The 16935-nt window shown below is 39.3% G+C and overlaps 1 protein-coding gene across 1 annotated transcript; it reads left to right on the top strand.

Annotated features, from left to right (window-relative positions):
• The first annotated feature begins 550 nt into the window (after positions 1-550).
• On the top strand, positions 551-16468 carry LOC139675736 (pancreatic lipase-related protein 2-like). Its single transcript, XM_071563785.1, is given in 12 exon segments — positions 551-599; positions 1977-2131; positions 4134-4259; positions 5156-5290; positions 6230-6338; positions 7546-7665; positions 7753-7875; positions 10144-10259; positions 11794-11923; positions 13200-13311; positions 15027-15195; positions 15631-16468. Coding segments are annotated over 12 exon segments (1590 nt in total). The 3' UTR covers positions 15877-16468.
• The last annotated feature ends 467 nt before the right edge of the window (positions 16469-16935 follow it).

Raw genomic sequence — 16935 nt, 5'->3', positions numbered from 1 at the left:
CTGAAGTAAATGATGGGTTCCATTTCCTCCCATGCTCACCTGTCAGCTGGTGATTAGGTGATCCAGCAGATGAGGGCTGATAAGCATACATGGCTGATTGCAATGATCAAAATGAGTTTCCAAGACTATCTGTATGATTTTAAAACCCCAAATTAAGATTGTTCTGGGTGATTGGGTTTTTTGTTTTGGTTTGGTTTCTTTAATACAATCATTGAATGGGTTTTATGAGTAACTTTTCTATTAAATCCTGGGACAAAGTTTGCTCTGTAAAAATATGTTGCAAATGCTCTAGGAATTTAATTTGCTTGCCCATAAATTGCAGATCTAGAGGAAAAAAAATCCTGTTTGTCAAAGTCAGGAAAACAATCTTCATCCTAAAGGATACCCTGCATATGCAAAATCTCCATGACAAACTGAAATAATCCCAAAGGTATTTTTGAAACCTTATTATTTTTAAGGAAGTGTTGCTTATTCTGAATCCAACTCAGTAAATGACTGAAGTACTTCTATGAATTCCAGATTCTAATTTCAATTATGTTATTCACTTTAGATGTTTGCAATATGGATCACTACTCTTCTTCTTCTCAATGCAGCCAGAGGTGAGACATATGGTTGATAAAGTCTATAAAGAGTAAAAATTGTTATGTGCAGTTTATACCAGAATATTTTAGGAAAAGGATGTTCTTTGGTGTGGATTTAACATACTCCTTCACTAGAACTCCCCGAGTTCCATCATGTCTTTCCCACATTTAACCCATTACTTTTAATTCCGTAAAGGTTTTTGCAGCTAGCAAACAGAATGGGAATTGATACTGAAATCCTTCCAGAACATTTTCCCCTACCCACTCTCAATCCACACCAGCACTCATGGGAGCTACAACCCTTGTAAAGAGAGCCAGGCACTTCTCACAGCTCTCTGCAGAGAACAAGAAAATAGTCTTGGTCCAAAACGTGTCTTTACCAACCGGAAAACATAGTTCAACAGGGGCAGGCAGACAGAAAGAACAAACAGAAACAAAAAGACACAAAAGTGCAAAAGTTCATTAATATCAGAGAAAAGACCCCTGTGAAAATGACTGGGTAATTTTGAGGATTCTCTGTTGTCAGCTCCACAATTAAATGTTCTTTTTCTCTAGTTGTATTTCCAGTATATATGGTTCTACTCCTGCATTTCCTACAGATTAAGTCACAGTCTGGTGGAGTATGGGCCTGTAACCTCTTCTAGGTAAAAATAGTTTCTCATTGTTTTCAGTGGATTTTTGATAGCAATAAAAATTATGTGGGATTTCACAACTGCTGTGCTAAAACAGTGTGTAAGGATGACAATTAATGGCAACACCCACATGTCATATTTTCATCATTGCTGTGTTAGAGCCACAATAGGAATTTGGAAACTGGTCCTTCAGGCACAGACCAAACTTCCTAAGGCTGTGCTTTGCTCTCAGTTTCCACTCAAATTCCATTTTATTGCTTCCATTAAAATATTACAATGATAAAAAAGTAAGGGAGATGTTTAAAGTATGTTGTGGAGCAACCAGACATACCTATTTTAATGTTTTGGATTTTTTTCTCTCCTTCATGAATTATTGCACCAGCAATAAAAATTTAGATAATCCCTGGAGCATTATGACTGTTTTCAAGGACATGTCTCTGCTGGAAGTAAAAGTTGGTTTGTTCTCTGGATCAAGATTTTATAGTCTTTTTCTGAAGACTGTATTAAAAATATGTTTGACCAAACACACCCTGCATTCTCCTGAGTTCATCAGGCTGAGCTCCAGGCTATGTTTGCAGCAGGAATCAGTCTTGAATTCAGGTCCTTGCTACAGAGCACAACCTTAAGGAAAAATGCACTCAAGAGCCACCCTAACATGAATCAGCAATTTTCTGCTTCCCTGGTATAAACACTCTCCTGGCAGCTTCTTGTACAAAACATGTTACATTGAGAGGACACTAACATTTTATTTTGTGTACCCCAGGAGGGGAAGTTTGCTACAAGAGGCTTGGATGCTTTACAGATAGCCCACCTTGGGCTGGCATCCCAGGGAGGCAACTGGCAGGCCTGCCCAACTCTCCAGAAGATGTGAACACAAACTTCTTTCTTTACACTAGAGACAACAGGATAAAATACCAGGTAAGAAACTGCTTTGTTTTTAAACACTGACACGATTCAAGCAAAAATTATAAGCACAGTTCCTTCTCTTCTTTCTTTTTGTGTGTATTCTTGCTCATGAGGAGAAGCCCCAATTCTATATTAGACACATGATAATTTTCTTCCATCCTTTTTTCTTTTTCCTCATTTCAGCTCCCTCATGAGGCAGATATATTTACATTTACAACATATTAATCACAGCCCTTTAACACAAGTTATCTGAGATATTTTGACTATATTTTATAGGCCTTCTCTACAGTAAGATAATGGCCTAAATTCAGTCTCAGGTTTAACATTCTAAAGATAGAAGTAGGGAAGGCAGTACAAAAGAAAAGCTCAATTTTGGCTCCTGTGTGTCTCCAGATTAAAAGCATATTTCAGGCCCATACACCTGACTCAGGAGCATCATTCATACACAAGATTACTGGGTCCTCTGAAAGGCATAGGATTGGTCTCAGAGGCTCCACTGATGTGGTGGCCAACACTGAGCTCTAAGAATAGATAGTTAAAAGTGAAGACCTGAAGAGAAAATATGTATATTCAAGCAGAGAGGGGAAAGAAAATAGGATGAAAAATTAAAGGAAAGCTTAGAAAGGAAGACAGGAGACAGACTAAACACAAAATGGAGAGAATTAAATCATTTGTGGAAAAAGAAGGAAACAACCAGAAACCAAACTGGAATGAGGATTCACAAAGAAAATAAACATTATTTCTTAAGACTGAGACTGAGGGAAAATAGAGGCTAAAAGACTAAAGAAAAAGATTTGATAAAACATACCATGGGGAGAACTTGGAGAGCTGAGCAGTTTATGCCTCATGAAGGCACATCCAGCAGGAAAATGTAGAGACAGCAGACTCTGGAGCTCTGTGGAAAAAATGTAAAAAGGTGAAGTTATCAACAACATGTGAAAATTTGTGGACTGTGACACAGTGACAGATGGAAGTAAAGGAGTCTGTAGGACTGTTTAGGGTGGATCAAATGGGAATACACTGAAAGCCACCGGCACTGGGCTAGATCTTTCCTCTGGAGTCATCAAGTACTGGGAAAAGCTCACAGCAGGATGCTTGGGGTGTTGGAGGTGTCTGGCTGGTCTGGGTTTAACACAAAGCAGGTTTGTGAAGCTATAGACTAGTCTGGTGACAGATGAAAAATGACCATGAGAAAGTGTAATTTTTGCTTCGACAAAGAGCAAGAAAAATGAACCAAATCAATATGAAAAGGGAGGGCAATTTGGTGTTGCTGTTGGTTTACATAACATGAAAAAGCCTCAGTAGTGGCTGGGTTTTTTTAGAAATGGCAGCCTTAAACAGTGGAGGTGTTTAATGATTTCTCCTGTTGAGTCACCTCAGAACAAGTCCAAGTCCTCCAGCTGACTGGGTCTATGACGTTTTAACAAATCAATCTTTCACTAAAGGTGAGATGTGTGCTAATTAGTGCATGACATCCCTCTTTTAGGTTAATGAAACAATAACAAAAAAAATATGTAACAGCTAGTATGCAGAATTTCTTTAAAAGAAAACAATGTCTTCTTTCTCAGTAAACCCCAAAATACCTGCAGTCTCTGAGTTTGTAAGCCTGGTGGGCTTTCTCATAAAATATAAATGAGTTTAGCAATGAAGGACAAAGGAAGGAAAACAGGTATGGTTTCAAAGTCAACCACACAATGCCTTTCAGAAGATGCTATCTTTACATTTTTATGGCCAAGTTTGACAAAATCTTGTATGTACATAGCACATTGTACCAGTGTATCTCAAAGCATTGTGTAAAGGATGCCCATATCGTTTGTGCAATTAACAAGAGGAAGTGAATAATTTGTTGAAGTGATTAATTGATTTCCCCCCTGAAGGCAGTTTAAGTTTAGGAGTGAGGAAGACTCATCTCTTCAGAGTCCCAGGACTATGCCTGAACCATTGGGGTTTATAAAAATGCACCCTGGGATGAAGCAGTCACATCCATGTTGTTTGTTTGGGGTTTTTGATGCAGAAAATTTCAGCTGCAAATCCTTCAACCATCAAAGCTTCGAATTTCCGAACACACAGGAAAACTCGGTTCATTATCCACGGCCACCTCGCCGGAGCAGATCTGCCCTGGATAACAAAGATGTGCAGGGTATGTACCCCTATTGTCTGACAGGCTTTTTACTTGTATTTGAAAGTCCAAATATCCACATCGGACTTTAAATTCCCATGTAAAATTCACACCTCTGTTCTCTTGTTAAAGCAGGGAAGAGGAACAAAACTCAGAAAAAAGCCCAGTTCAACACGACCACCTCCTTGTTCCTCGTATGAGTATAGTCCCCTTCAGCCTTCTGCTGACTGCCCTTTTGCTGCAATCACCTCCATAGGGAAAGCTACAATTAATTGATTTTTCAATTCCTTGCCAGTAATAAAGGTGGGAGGGAAAAGAGTAATTTTCCTCACCTCGGAAAAAAGGTCAAAATAAACACGTTAGTTTGAGTAAGACATTTGATCTAATAAAACTAAAAGACTTTGTTCAGCAGATTGGTTTTATTTTACTCAGGCACATTTCAAAAATGAAATTGTTTCAGGAAAAAAAATATCAGAAGGTTCCAGTGGCAGAAGTGTATAAATTAAATACTTGGGTTAGAATATATGAACTTTGGAGCTGAACGCGCACATAAATTTCAGAATCCTTTTAGATTATCCAAACATAAGAAGTTTGAAGCTTGGAAAATGAAAAATAGTCATCCTATCCTCTTTTGGTAACTGGGGTACTGTCATTAGGAGAAGTTGGTACCCTAAAGCCAAACAAGGCATTTGGAATGTGAAACAGAACTGAAGCAGGATTCTGTCTGGCTCCACTCTGCCTCCTTGTGTTGATTTTCAGCATCACTAGGAATCAATGTACTAAAGATGTGTTTCACCAGTCACATGAACAAAGAGGCTATAGCAAAACAAAATACTGTTTACATATTTATTGTTTTACATACCCTGCACGTAAGGCCTGTTTTCTTCTTCTCTCCTGTTTTTTTTGTTTTCCCCCAGTTCATGTTTCACACTGAAGACGTGAATTGCATTTTGACAGACTGGACAGGCGGCTCCAGTGGTTTGTACACGGACGCAGTCAACAACGTCCGCATTGTGGGCGCTGAGCTGGAGTATCTGGTGAACCTTCTCGAGGTAAAAGTACCCATGGAATGTGAAAACTGGTGCACAGTCTGTCTGGTAAGGCTTGTGTTCAGAGTGGCACCTTTAGGGTGGATTCAATAGAGCCGGGAAACACAGAGGTACTCAGTAATGCAGCTGAAAATGTCATTATATGGCTCTAATTCTGCAGAAAAGGAAACACCTGCTTTAGCATCAGAGCACAGGTAAGCCTGTCCCTGAAGGCTACAGGCCACAGTTGCTGAAAGTTTTGCTCATGATGAGCTTTATACCCTCAGATTGGAGGCTGTCTAACGAAACTGACAGGTAAAGAGGGGCAAAGGAGGACCAATACATCCCTCTGTGGGTCATACATGCTATCTCTTGCAAGAGCTGAATTGCAGCAGAGAGAACTGACTCTTCTGCAGCTGCCAACATCAGGGTCCCCGTGTTGAAGCTCAGCTGATCCTGGCACACCAGCAGCATTCCTGGCGTGGTCCTCCCCATCCTTAAGGACCTGCATGGTGGAGCATCTCCATGGCAGGAGGAGCACTAGATTCACACAGAGGGCATGTCCCAGACAAAGGCACGGACAGCTCCACCACAGTCTGCTGTCCTGACTGGACAGATGTTCAGGGGTGAGGCAATGGGGTCCTTCATGTTTTGGATATGTAATCAGTGCAAATGTAGGGGAGCTATATGCAGAAATTCCATCTTCCTTTTTTTCTACCACAGTGGCCAGTTCCTTACAGAGATTACTCCTTTCAGAGGTGTGCTATAAGAGGGGTGGGATGAGTGGGGAATTGCTTGTCTTTAGGTAGAGATCCCATCACCCATAGCCATAACTTTCCACATAAGCCACTCACCTCCATCACCCACTGCTGTGCCACATCCTGGCACTGCATGAGGCCATGCTGCAGTTTAATGGGTTGGGATCCCCACACTGGGTTTTTAACTTCCCATACATCTTCACAGAAGGACTATGGCTACTCTCCTGCCAACATTCATTTCATCGGCCACAGCCTTGGAGCACACGTGGCAGGGGAGGCAGGGAGGAGGAAGCCTGGCATTGGAAGAATAACAGGTACTGGAGCGATTTCTGCTGAGGAAACTTTCTATTTTCATGAAACTGAAGAATCTCTGCTGCTTTATAAACAGACAGTACAGGCTGCAATGTGCTGGTTTGTTGTAAATACCAGTGACCAGGCAGCATGATGGCACACAGGTCACAGGAAAAGCCATGTCTTGGGCATGGCAGCATTTCATATGGCAACATTCACAGCTCTGAGAAAGGCTCAACTGCAACAGACCAAAAAGAGCTTAACTCTTCTGACTGTGGCTAAGTGGAGGTCACTTTTCACAGGGGAAAAAAAACTTTCAACAGGCCCCAGGGAGCACTTGGTTATGATTTTTAGTGATATAAAGAAAAGGAAGAGAATCCTGTATTACATGCGGAATAACAGACCTGTAAAACACTAGCAACTCATTGTCATATTTGGGTTTAAAAACCCACTCTAACATGACTTTTCAGCAGTTCAGAAGTTTGAAAATCTGAAATGAAAAATTAAAAACCCTAGATAAGATGGTATAAAAACCAACTGGGATAAGATGGTAAATAGCCATGGACACTCTGAAAATGAGGAAAGCTTCGTGTGCAAGTCTGGGTGTGGAGAGTTGGACTGGAAGTTGCATTAGGCCACACACACTGATGCAGTATGGGGCCACACTCACATATTGCCTTTTAAAGACTCCCTTTTTTCTGCTTTCCTTCTCCTCCAGTCAGTTCTTTTCCCTGCACAGACATTGCTTTGCCTAATCCATGTAAACATTAAGCAGTCACATAAGCAATTCAGGGAAACTGGGATCAGAGATGGCTTTTCATTATCTCCAAGGGGACCTCACTGACACTGATGTGAAGTGGGACCATTTTCAACTAATACCTTTTGGAAATAAAAATAGATTTGTAGCTAAGAGAAAATTCTAAACAAACATACATGGTCAGAGTAATATATCAAGATTTCATATTTTTCACTAACATCCAAAAACATTAAAAAAAAATCAAACCCAGACATAACATTTTCCCTCCAAAGTAAGCCAAGCAACCACCAGCATTTTACTGTGCTGCAAGGCCTCCAGTCACACTTCTATTAAAACCCTACTGTTTCGCTGTCTGGGAACCCCAAAATGAGTTTTTGTATGTAAAGGCAGAAATATAATTACATACTCAATCTGTATGTGATGATATACATGCAGTATTATTTACTCAATCAGATGTGGTTCCACCCATTTAGGTTTGGATCCAGCTGGGCCCCTTTTCCAATACACTCCCACAATGGTTAGGCTGGATCCTTCAGATGCAGAATTTGTTGATGTAATTCATACTCATGCTGGTCATCTTTTCTTTGACTTTGGTAAGTTTTCACCCAAAGGCCGACAAAGGCATGTAGGTTGATCACAGCATACCTGAGAGCTCAGCCTGGATTCCTTGTGCATTTCAGCTCCAGGGATTCTTCAAACTTGTGGCCACCTGGATTTTTACCCAAATGGTGGGAAGAAGATGCCAGGATGCAACCAGCTTCGTGTCCCTCCTGCAACTCGAAATATCAATGACCTTATGAGAGGTAAATATATTTTAAAGAAGTAGTACCTTGTTATAAGCTACAGTTAGAAATAAAGGCTAGGATAAGATAAAGCCTTTTGAATGTATTTGTTATTTATATAGCTCAGATTTGTAGTAGGGAAATAATGCTCAAAAATGGAACATTTAAATCCACCTCCAAAATACCCTCCAATTTTCTTTTATATTAACCAGGGCAAATTCTAGATGGAAACTTCAGTTAAAGCATGCAAAATTGTTCATCACAAACTTTATAAGAGCCTCCCACTCTGGTGGCAGACTGACCTCAGTGGGAATTCCACATATGAAGTACTGGTGAAATTTCATTTAAGGCTAATCCAAAAATGAATATTTTCAAATCTGAGCTTTCCCTCTCCCTAGAAAGACATCACTCCCAATATTACTGGGACTCATCCATGCTGTTAAGCTTTAGTATCTTCAAAGGAAACAGCCCAAGGTTAGAAATATAAAAGATGATAAAATGAGTACTCCATTAGTAGTTCATATTCTTCAAAGAAAGCTGGGCAGTTAATCAGAATTACCCTGGGAACCAGTACAATAGATCCACAAAATCCTGTCTTCTGATCCTAACCTACAGAAATGAGAACATCTCTTCTTCACAGCTAAATGTTTTGAAATCCCTGCCTCTAGTTAAATAATTGGCTTTCAAAAATGCTCTGTCTTAAAACTGGTTGAGAACTTAGTAACAAAGAGAACTGAAAACTAGCTGTGCACTGTCACTTGGAACCAAAACACTTTCCAACTGGACTGAATAAAAATCATCTGAATTTTCAGCACAAATAAATATTTTCAAGAGGCATTTCACAAGGCTGTTTGAAGTGCTGTGTCGTGAAGGAGAAACTCAGCTCTACTGAACACGAGAGATGGAGTTGGTTGTTCATGTAGGTCTTAAAAATAGAGACAGCCTTAACTCTTGCCTCTTGATTAGACCTTACTTTATTCATCTCTCTTCTGTTTGATAATATTTACCTTTATGTAGTGCTTTTATGTATGAAGTGCTTTAGAAATAATATTTAGTAACATTTTTCCTACAGTTTTTGATGCAGAAGGGAGAGTATAGATGTTAAGTGAATCTGGCACTAACACAAATTAAGCCAACTGTAAGAGCTGAGGGTTTTAAAGTTAAAAGCATAAACCCTTCTGAATTAAAGAAAGAACTATAGAGAAAATATACTCAGGAAGCCTTGATGATGCAGATTATTTTCAAGAAAAATAGAAAACAAGTACTTTTCAGAGGGGTTTTGTTGTGTTTTTTTTCTTTCCTTATGTAAACAATGTGTCAAATGGTCAAGAACAACTGGTGTATCTGTAAGATGCATAAATATTGTCAATAGGGGAAATTCTTATTTCACTATAATCTGTGCCAGTTTGCAACTACTTCAGTGCCTTCCAGACCTCCCCCTGTGATTAGGTGAGCCCCCACAACACACTGAAGCAAAACAGAGCCTACTTTTATCCAACCAACCTAACTTATTATATTGTGTTTTGTTAAAGTAGAGGCTTCAGAGTCATTGAAGACAATGCTTTTTACAAGGGACCTGTAAATATAACCCAACCAGCACTTTCTTCTTCTCTTACTGGCTGCTTATATCTTTCACTCCCATGGCAAAGTGTGCTTGTTTTAAATAGTTCTGACAAAATCAAGGACACACTGCCAAACACCTTGCTTTTCAGAGAGTTTCACAGAAACCCCATTAAATGACTTATGAAATGAGATTAAAAACACTGAAAGCCACTAAATTTCAAATAATTACTATAATTACCTTTAATTTCAGAAACTAGTGGAAACTGGTTTTAAAAAAATTACCACGTGGTGATAACTGGAAGCAAAATGGAAACTACTTCATAGTAACTACTGTGTGCTTTACAAAAACTGTATCTATGAATTCTTCCACTCTTTGAAATATGAAAAGGAAATTCTCCTAAATCCTCCTTGTTTCTCCTGCAAAAGCAAAAGCAGTTGAGCACACACACAGGATGGGAGACTGCATGAGGTCCACCTTGGTGCCTTTGCACCTCTGTTAGAACCTACCTCTTCCCCACTGAAAAAAATATATGTAGGCATAAGTACACTTTTTTACTATAAAACCAAATAATTCTCATTTTGAATGCCTTTTTTTCACCTAAGGTGTCACTATATGTGCAAATTCTTTTGAGGAAATGAACCCCACAAATGTTGCTTTGGCAAGGACTTCACATTAATGTATAGTTGTAATCATTTTTCCCCTGTTGTTTGGGGTTTTCTTGCCAGCATACAGAGGTATTGGGTGTGGACACAAAAGAAGTCTCCGGTATTATGCTGAGAGTATTATCACCCCAGGAGGATTTGTTGGGTATCAGTGTGAGACATACCGAGACTTTGTCTTGGTAAGTACCAGGTCTGTATTTATCTGAGGGGTTATAAACCAGCCTTTCTTCTCTTAATAATTTCTGGGGCAACTTCTACATTCCGGGTCATGGGATAGAGGGGAGGCCGTGCAGAACCACTGACCACCTTCAGCCAGACCATACACGGCACCAGGCAAAATTTAAAAGCAGCAAACTTAAAAAAAAAATCTAGAATAAAAAAGGACATGAAATGTAAGCACTTAAAACTGTTACAAAGGGAGAGAGGTGAGGAGCTGAGTAAGAGGACAGTGGGATGCAGTGGCTGGGCTCACCTTTAGAGATCACCAATAAGGGACCCTCTGGCTCAAGAAAGTCCATCTAAACCGGATGGAACCCATCGTTAAAAGGATAGCCTCTGGATTTCAAAAATATTTAACTGTAGAAAAAAACAAACATCCACAGTATGTAGAGCAGGGGGAGGTATTTATCCAGCCCAGCACTGCTTACTCAGCTCTCAGGGAGGGCATGAACAATGTCCTGGTGTTCATATCTGATATGCTTGGGCTTTACTGAGCCAATTCTGGCAGTGCAACTGAGGACTGGCCAGGGAGGAAGACATGTCTGTATTTTTTTCCATCTACTCCCAAATGATTGATTACTGTGAGGCAAAAAAAAGTTGTTAATGTTTGTAGCAATGTTGCCACGTAACTTGAAACTTTGATCTAATTGAGGAGTGGAAAACCTCCACCCTGTGCAATTAAGTCATGTGAGGGAAATGGGTTTTTTTCAGTTTCATTACAGACAAGTGATAGGGATCATTTAGCTTTTTATTTATCAAATGCATAAGTAGCCAAAGATCCACAAATACCAGTTCCAACAGAACCTCCCATATATCAAAACTGAACTATGTAAATATTAAAATGATATTTTTCCCAACTGCTATTAATCTGCTTACATGCTTATCTTTTTCCTTTTTCTTTCTTTTTTTTTCTTTTTAATGACTGTCAAGGTCTTGATCTGGTGGTCTGGTCTATGAAATAATGTCACTCAGGGTCTGCATGGGAATAAAGGCTGAAGAGCAGACAGAACAAATCCCAAAAGAGAGAGCCCAAGCCTCAGTATCCCTAAACTTAAATTATTTCAGTGTTAATAGTGTGATGTCCAGCCAGACCTCCTTGGAAATGTGGTTACCCATCCTATAATTAGCAGAAAACCTTTCAGTGGGCCCCATGAGAGATAAATACATAACCTGTATTTTGCAGGTCAGGTAGTAATGCACAACATACATTCAGATATTTACTTATGGTCTTTGCAAGACCACAAGGAATTAGGCCAGATTGTCAGCCTGTTTCTCTCTGATTTTGAACCAGATCAAATAATCTGAATGACCACCTCAGGTTCTTTTTCCTCCCCACTAATAAATGCTGACGATATGAACTGAGAAGCAAGTAACTTAAAAAAAAAAAGAAAAAAAAAGCTGGGAAAAAGCTGAAATACCTGAGCTTGTTAAACTTTAAGAAGTAAGATTCAAACAGAAAATGTCTTCTGATGCACATTGTTGTTTTCCCTCCAGGGAAACTGCTTCCCATGTCCGAAGGATGGATGCCCACTGATGGGTCATTATGCTGATAAGTTTTTACATAAAACTACAAAAGAACAGCAAAAGGTTTATTTAAACACAGGGCCCTCCTCTCCATATGCTCGTAAGTGCTCATTTTGGGTGGTATATTCTAAAGTGGCAGTGAATTGTGTGTGAAAAGGACCCTACACATCTGCAGAGAGCTGCTGGAGTTAATGAAAGGCACTCATTAAAAACACCTGGAATTTCAGGAGTGTTGGGAACATGCAGTACCAGCATTATTTGGAAATCTGAGATAATTGTGAAAACATCAATTATGCTCACCTTTGAGTTAAACTTGGTTGTTACATCATGGCTTAAAAATGTTATACAGCTGAAGGTGGCAGGAATGTTATGCTGGAAGTGCATAAATTTATAAAACTGGAGCATTTCAGAATATTTTTGTAAAGCTCATCAAATGAAAATAGCAGGGAGTAATAAGAAATACAGGTTTAATTGTGATTAATGTAGAAGCAGACAGAACTTGGAAATAAGAAAATTAATAAATTATAATTCATGACAGGTCATCAACTTCTAGGGCACTAAATGAAAGAGGGTCTTTGAGGTCCTAATTCACTAGACACTAAAATATGAAAGCAAAACTAAGAACCAAAAGAAAATATTACACCTTCAAAAGAGCAAAAAGGAAAAAAGTTAAGATTATAGAGAAAAGAGCTATTTCTCCAATCTGAATGAACACATTGATTTGAACATTTGCATGCTGTTGAGTTTATAGTAATTATAGCCTGAAACCAAATATAACCTTATGAATTGGGTGAAGAGATTCTTCTTTGAATAGCCTGAATTAAAGCCAGTACAAAAACTTCCCAAACCTGGTTAAGATCAATTGCATCTGAGCCCCTTCTTCTGCCTGATGGACATGATGTCCTGAAAGCTGTGGGGCTGTGACAGGTACCAGAAAACCCCTAAATACTTCTCAGGATCACCCTGGGAAAGCAGATGGGTTTGTTTAATATGTCTTTAATGCAGCAGTCCAGAGGGCCCCACTGCAGAGCCGAGAGCTGACATGCCACCCATGAGCCCCCCCAGATTGCTCATTAGTGTAAGAAATGGCAAAATTAACAGTGAGGCCAAGTGGAAGAGCAAAGCACAGTACTGACCATGGCAGGTTAAATACTCGGCAGTCAGTAGGATGGCAAACAGTGGACCAGTGATTTAAATCACTGTCAAGAACATTAAAACTACCAGAATTACACAGAACATTTTCCTTAAAAAAATATTTTTAGTTGCTTTTGTGCAGTTCTTTCCTTTTCCTGAAAGACATTGAAACACACATGAAATGTTACCCTTAGGAGAGAAATTTCCTTGCAACCATAATCCATTTGATTTTGCTTTCCAAGGCTGGAGAAAAGAGATACACGTCAAAGTATCTGCAACAGAAACCATGAAGGGAAATATAGATGTAGCCTTGACTGGAACTAATGGGATCAGGAAAAAATATACAATTGACAAGTAAGTTTAATGTGACTGTTGAAAAAATGGCTCTATCATTGTTCTCATATTGACTGTAACCACAGCTATTTTTACATGCCTCATCTTGTTCCATTGTGGTCTGTGATTTACACAGGTAATAAAAGTAGCTGGTAAGTGGTTGAAGTTCCTGTTGCTACAGATTGTGATAAAAATCTGCTTGCTGTTCTCTCTTGCTCTGTATTTTCCTTTTGTTTTCTGAGGTTGATGGTTAGCATGGCAAAGTGGGCAAGGGCGAAAAGCTCTGTGGCTACTGCTGGGCTCAAACTAAATGTTGCAACTTGCTTATGAACTGTGCTGGAATGTGGGATCCCTGTCTACTTAGCCTGGCTTTTTCCAGTAAATGTGAATTTAAACCTCAATAAACAGACCCTGGGCAAGGACGCAGCTTAAATATTGTTAAACCAACCTCCTCTGTGTGTGAAAACAGCCCCATTACTGGTCTGGACCAGGAGTACTTTTGGTTATACACAACTGCAGCCATATTCCAACAGATAATTTCTAAGTTAATGTCACACTACAATGTGTGTTCTGTTGTAGGGAACAGTGATACCACAGAAGGCATGAATTTAAACTATAATTTTCAATTTTCTTCATTGTTGAGAGCAACCAGAAACACTTAGAGAACTTCCTGACTTGGATTTATTTGGAGATAGATCTTATTTTCCAAAAATAACATACAGAATAAACCATGGCAATACTTGCAAAGGATGTGTTATTTAATACAGTGTTTTCATCCTGAAAAGCACAGGAATTTAAGCAGCTGTGTAATTTGCATGCACATACAGATCCCTCTGAGTAGCTGCTCCTTAAGTACCAACAAGGCTACACAGTTGGGTCCACAGACTGAGCCTGTTGTGGGATCCACAATCACCTCCCTTTGTAGCAGGAATGTTGCTCCCTGTGCTTTCTCAAGATTAATACTGGACTTTATGTCCTTCACCAACCTGCCCAGCCAGTATCTTCACCATGGACTTCACCCAAAGAGGGGAAAAATACATTTAGTCCTCAGAACTTACTCCAGCTATTAAGGATAAGTAATTTTGTGAGAGATGAGGTAGACTCAGCACCATCACAATAGTCTCAGGGCAGGCAAAAAGTAGCAATACTGATGTGGAGGAAGAAATCAACCTAAATGTCAATGAGACATTCCTTTCTAATCCTTACAAAAATGACTACGTGAAAAGTGTATTACATATATATACATACACAGTTATGTGTTTTTTTATACACACACACTATAGTGGTCTTTTAATTTTCCTGTAAGTTTTGCCCTATTATAAACTTGTATTTGATATAGGTACAAACAATCAAAAAGGCCAAGGACTTTATAAAAGTGCATTGCATGGCTTGAATGATTAGTCAGCAGAGGGGTCAGAACTTGTTTCTAGACCCAAGACATGATCTGCTACTGCTGGAGCTGGAAGCCTCAGGTCTGTGCTCTGGTTTTGCATCAAGGCTCCTGTGTGTTCCTCAAGGAACATATTCTCCAAGAACATTTCTTAAGCCAAAATTCTGCCTGACTTCCCTGATTTGTAACTCTACAAAAACAAGTAATAAAATGATAAAAATAGTATTCAAAGCTCAACTCTCATGGCATCCCACAGCTCATCTCCATTACTGCCTGTGCTGTAGTGGTTTTTAACTTACGTTTGTGTAGAACACCAAGCATCACTTCTGTGCTTTTCTTTTGGCAGGGGAACTTTCAAACCAGGCAACACATACTTGAACTATATTGATACAGAAATTTCTGGGAATATTTCAAAAGTTGAATTTCTCTGGAAAAAGCATCTGGGTCATATAGACAGCGGCTGCATGGGAGCTGCACAAGTCACAATAATATCTGGGGAAAATGGAAATCGGTGAGTACACAGTCCAGGGGTGTTGCAGTCTCTGGGATTAGGGGGCATGGGAGAGAGAGGGGAACAACAACCAACCAAGAAAAGAAAAAAAGAAAGAGGAAAAAAAAAAGGAAAAATTACACAAAACACCTTTGCATAGTATCGTGTTCCCTGAAGTAAATGGGTAAATAAGAGCCTAACTCAAATTTCATGGCAGTATCTGGGTGTTTCACTGACTATAGTTATTCCCATCAGCTCAGCACTGCAGTCAGACCTCCCTAAAAATCACTAACTAGTAATTCTTTAAAAAAATATTTCATAACAGATACTTCATTTTTTCAGTCTACTGGAAGTCATGCTTTGATCTGACACGAAATTTAAAAAAAAAAGGAATTATATTAAATTTTATTGGTCCCATTGTACTGAAAAATATTTCCTTAACCTCTTCCCCCCTTGGCAGGTCTGTGTTCTGTGGGTGTGGAACTGTGCAGCCCAGCATGTGGCAAGCCCTGGCCCTTTGCTGAGGCTCCCCAGCCATGCTGTGCTTGTCCACTGGGGCAACACTCACCCCATGGAAGAGGACACTTCAGTCAGCAGCAAACGAGGCTCCCTCAATAGATTTGGAAAGATTTGCCCACTGCAAAAGCTCTATTTTCAAGGTAGTGTTGCCAGCTTTTCTCCATGCAGGGGAGTTACACTTCTGTGAACTGAAATCCCAGTGACAGCTGACATGTATGTCACCAGTAACACACATGCAGTGTGGTTGTGCTTCACAGTGAAGGGGGACAATAATAAAACAGGAAAGAAAGAGACCTTACAAATTCCCATTTGAAGCACTATCATCTTAGGAGGAGCACCCAAAAAAAAAAAAAAAGGAAAAATATTAGAAAGAAATATTTAAAAAAAAAAGAAAATAAAAACTCAAGAAAATACAAAAAAAAAAAAGAAAAACAGGTGAATGGAGATAAGAAAGGAGCATAGATAGATAAAATTAATTAAAAGTATTTACTTATTCAGGAAAAGGATACTTGTATGCTTTCAGAAGCATCTGATTGCTTCTATGTCAGGAGTTTGTGGAACTTTTTAAAATATAAAAATAATCAGAATTTGAATGGTGTTGGCTGACATGTCCTACCTTCCTGAAGAACACATTTAAACAACACAGCAGCACATCCAAAAGACTGCTTTAGGAGCTGGAACTGTGTACCAGGTTGTAACAGGGAAACTCTACCATCAAAGTTCACCAGCTGTCAAACATGACAGTTTAAGGTACAGCAAAATATTTGATTGTTGCCTTTTCCTGGGGAAAACTCATTGCTGAGTGCTCTGCTGAATGCTGGGTGAGTTGGGATGCTTTCTCTACACCTGAAACAGGCAGCTTCTTTCTCAAAACTGTGTTGTACTATCGAGGAACTTGAATTTCCTGGTAGCCTTCAGTATCTAACTATTTTCTCTTTACCAGTGAAGCTGAATTTTTCACCTCTACTTTGCCCTCATGAAGATGCTAAAGTCAGGCTTGAGCTACATTATTTGCATTAGAATTGCCAGTCCAGATTTGTCAGCATTTGGATTATATTGATAAACAAAAATAGATTGCTAAGAGTTATCAGTGTCAGACAAAATAAGCCAAGGTTGTTTTTGTTTCAACTCAAGCTACTCACAAAAATTCTTTGAGTTTTTCTTTACCTGCTGTGGTCTAGCACATTCAACTAATATTTGCATCTGGTGTGAGGTTTATCATTTGGGTGCAGTAATTACGTGTATC

The sequence above is a fragment of the Pithys albifrons genome, chromosome 9, assembly GCF_047495875.1.
Source record: "Pithys albifrons albifrons isolate INPA30051 chromosome 9, PitAlb_v1, whole genome shotgun sequence".
NCBI lineage: Eukaryota > Metazoa > Chordata > Aves > Passeriformes > Thamnophilidae > Pithys > Pithys albifrons.
The sequence above is the reverse complement of the archived record's forward strand: the minus strand, read 5'-3'. Positions and strand labels throughout refer to the sequence as shown.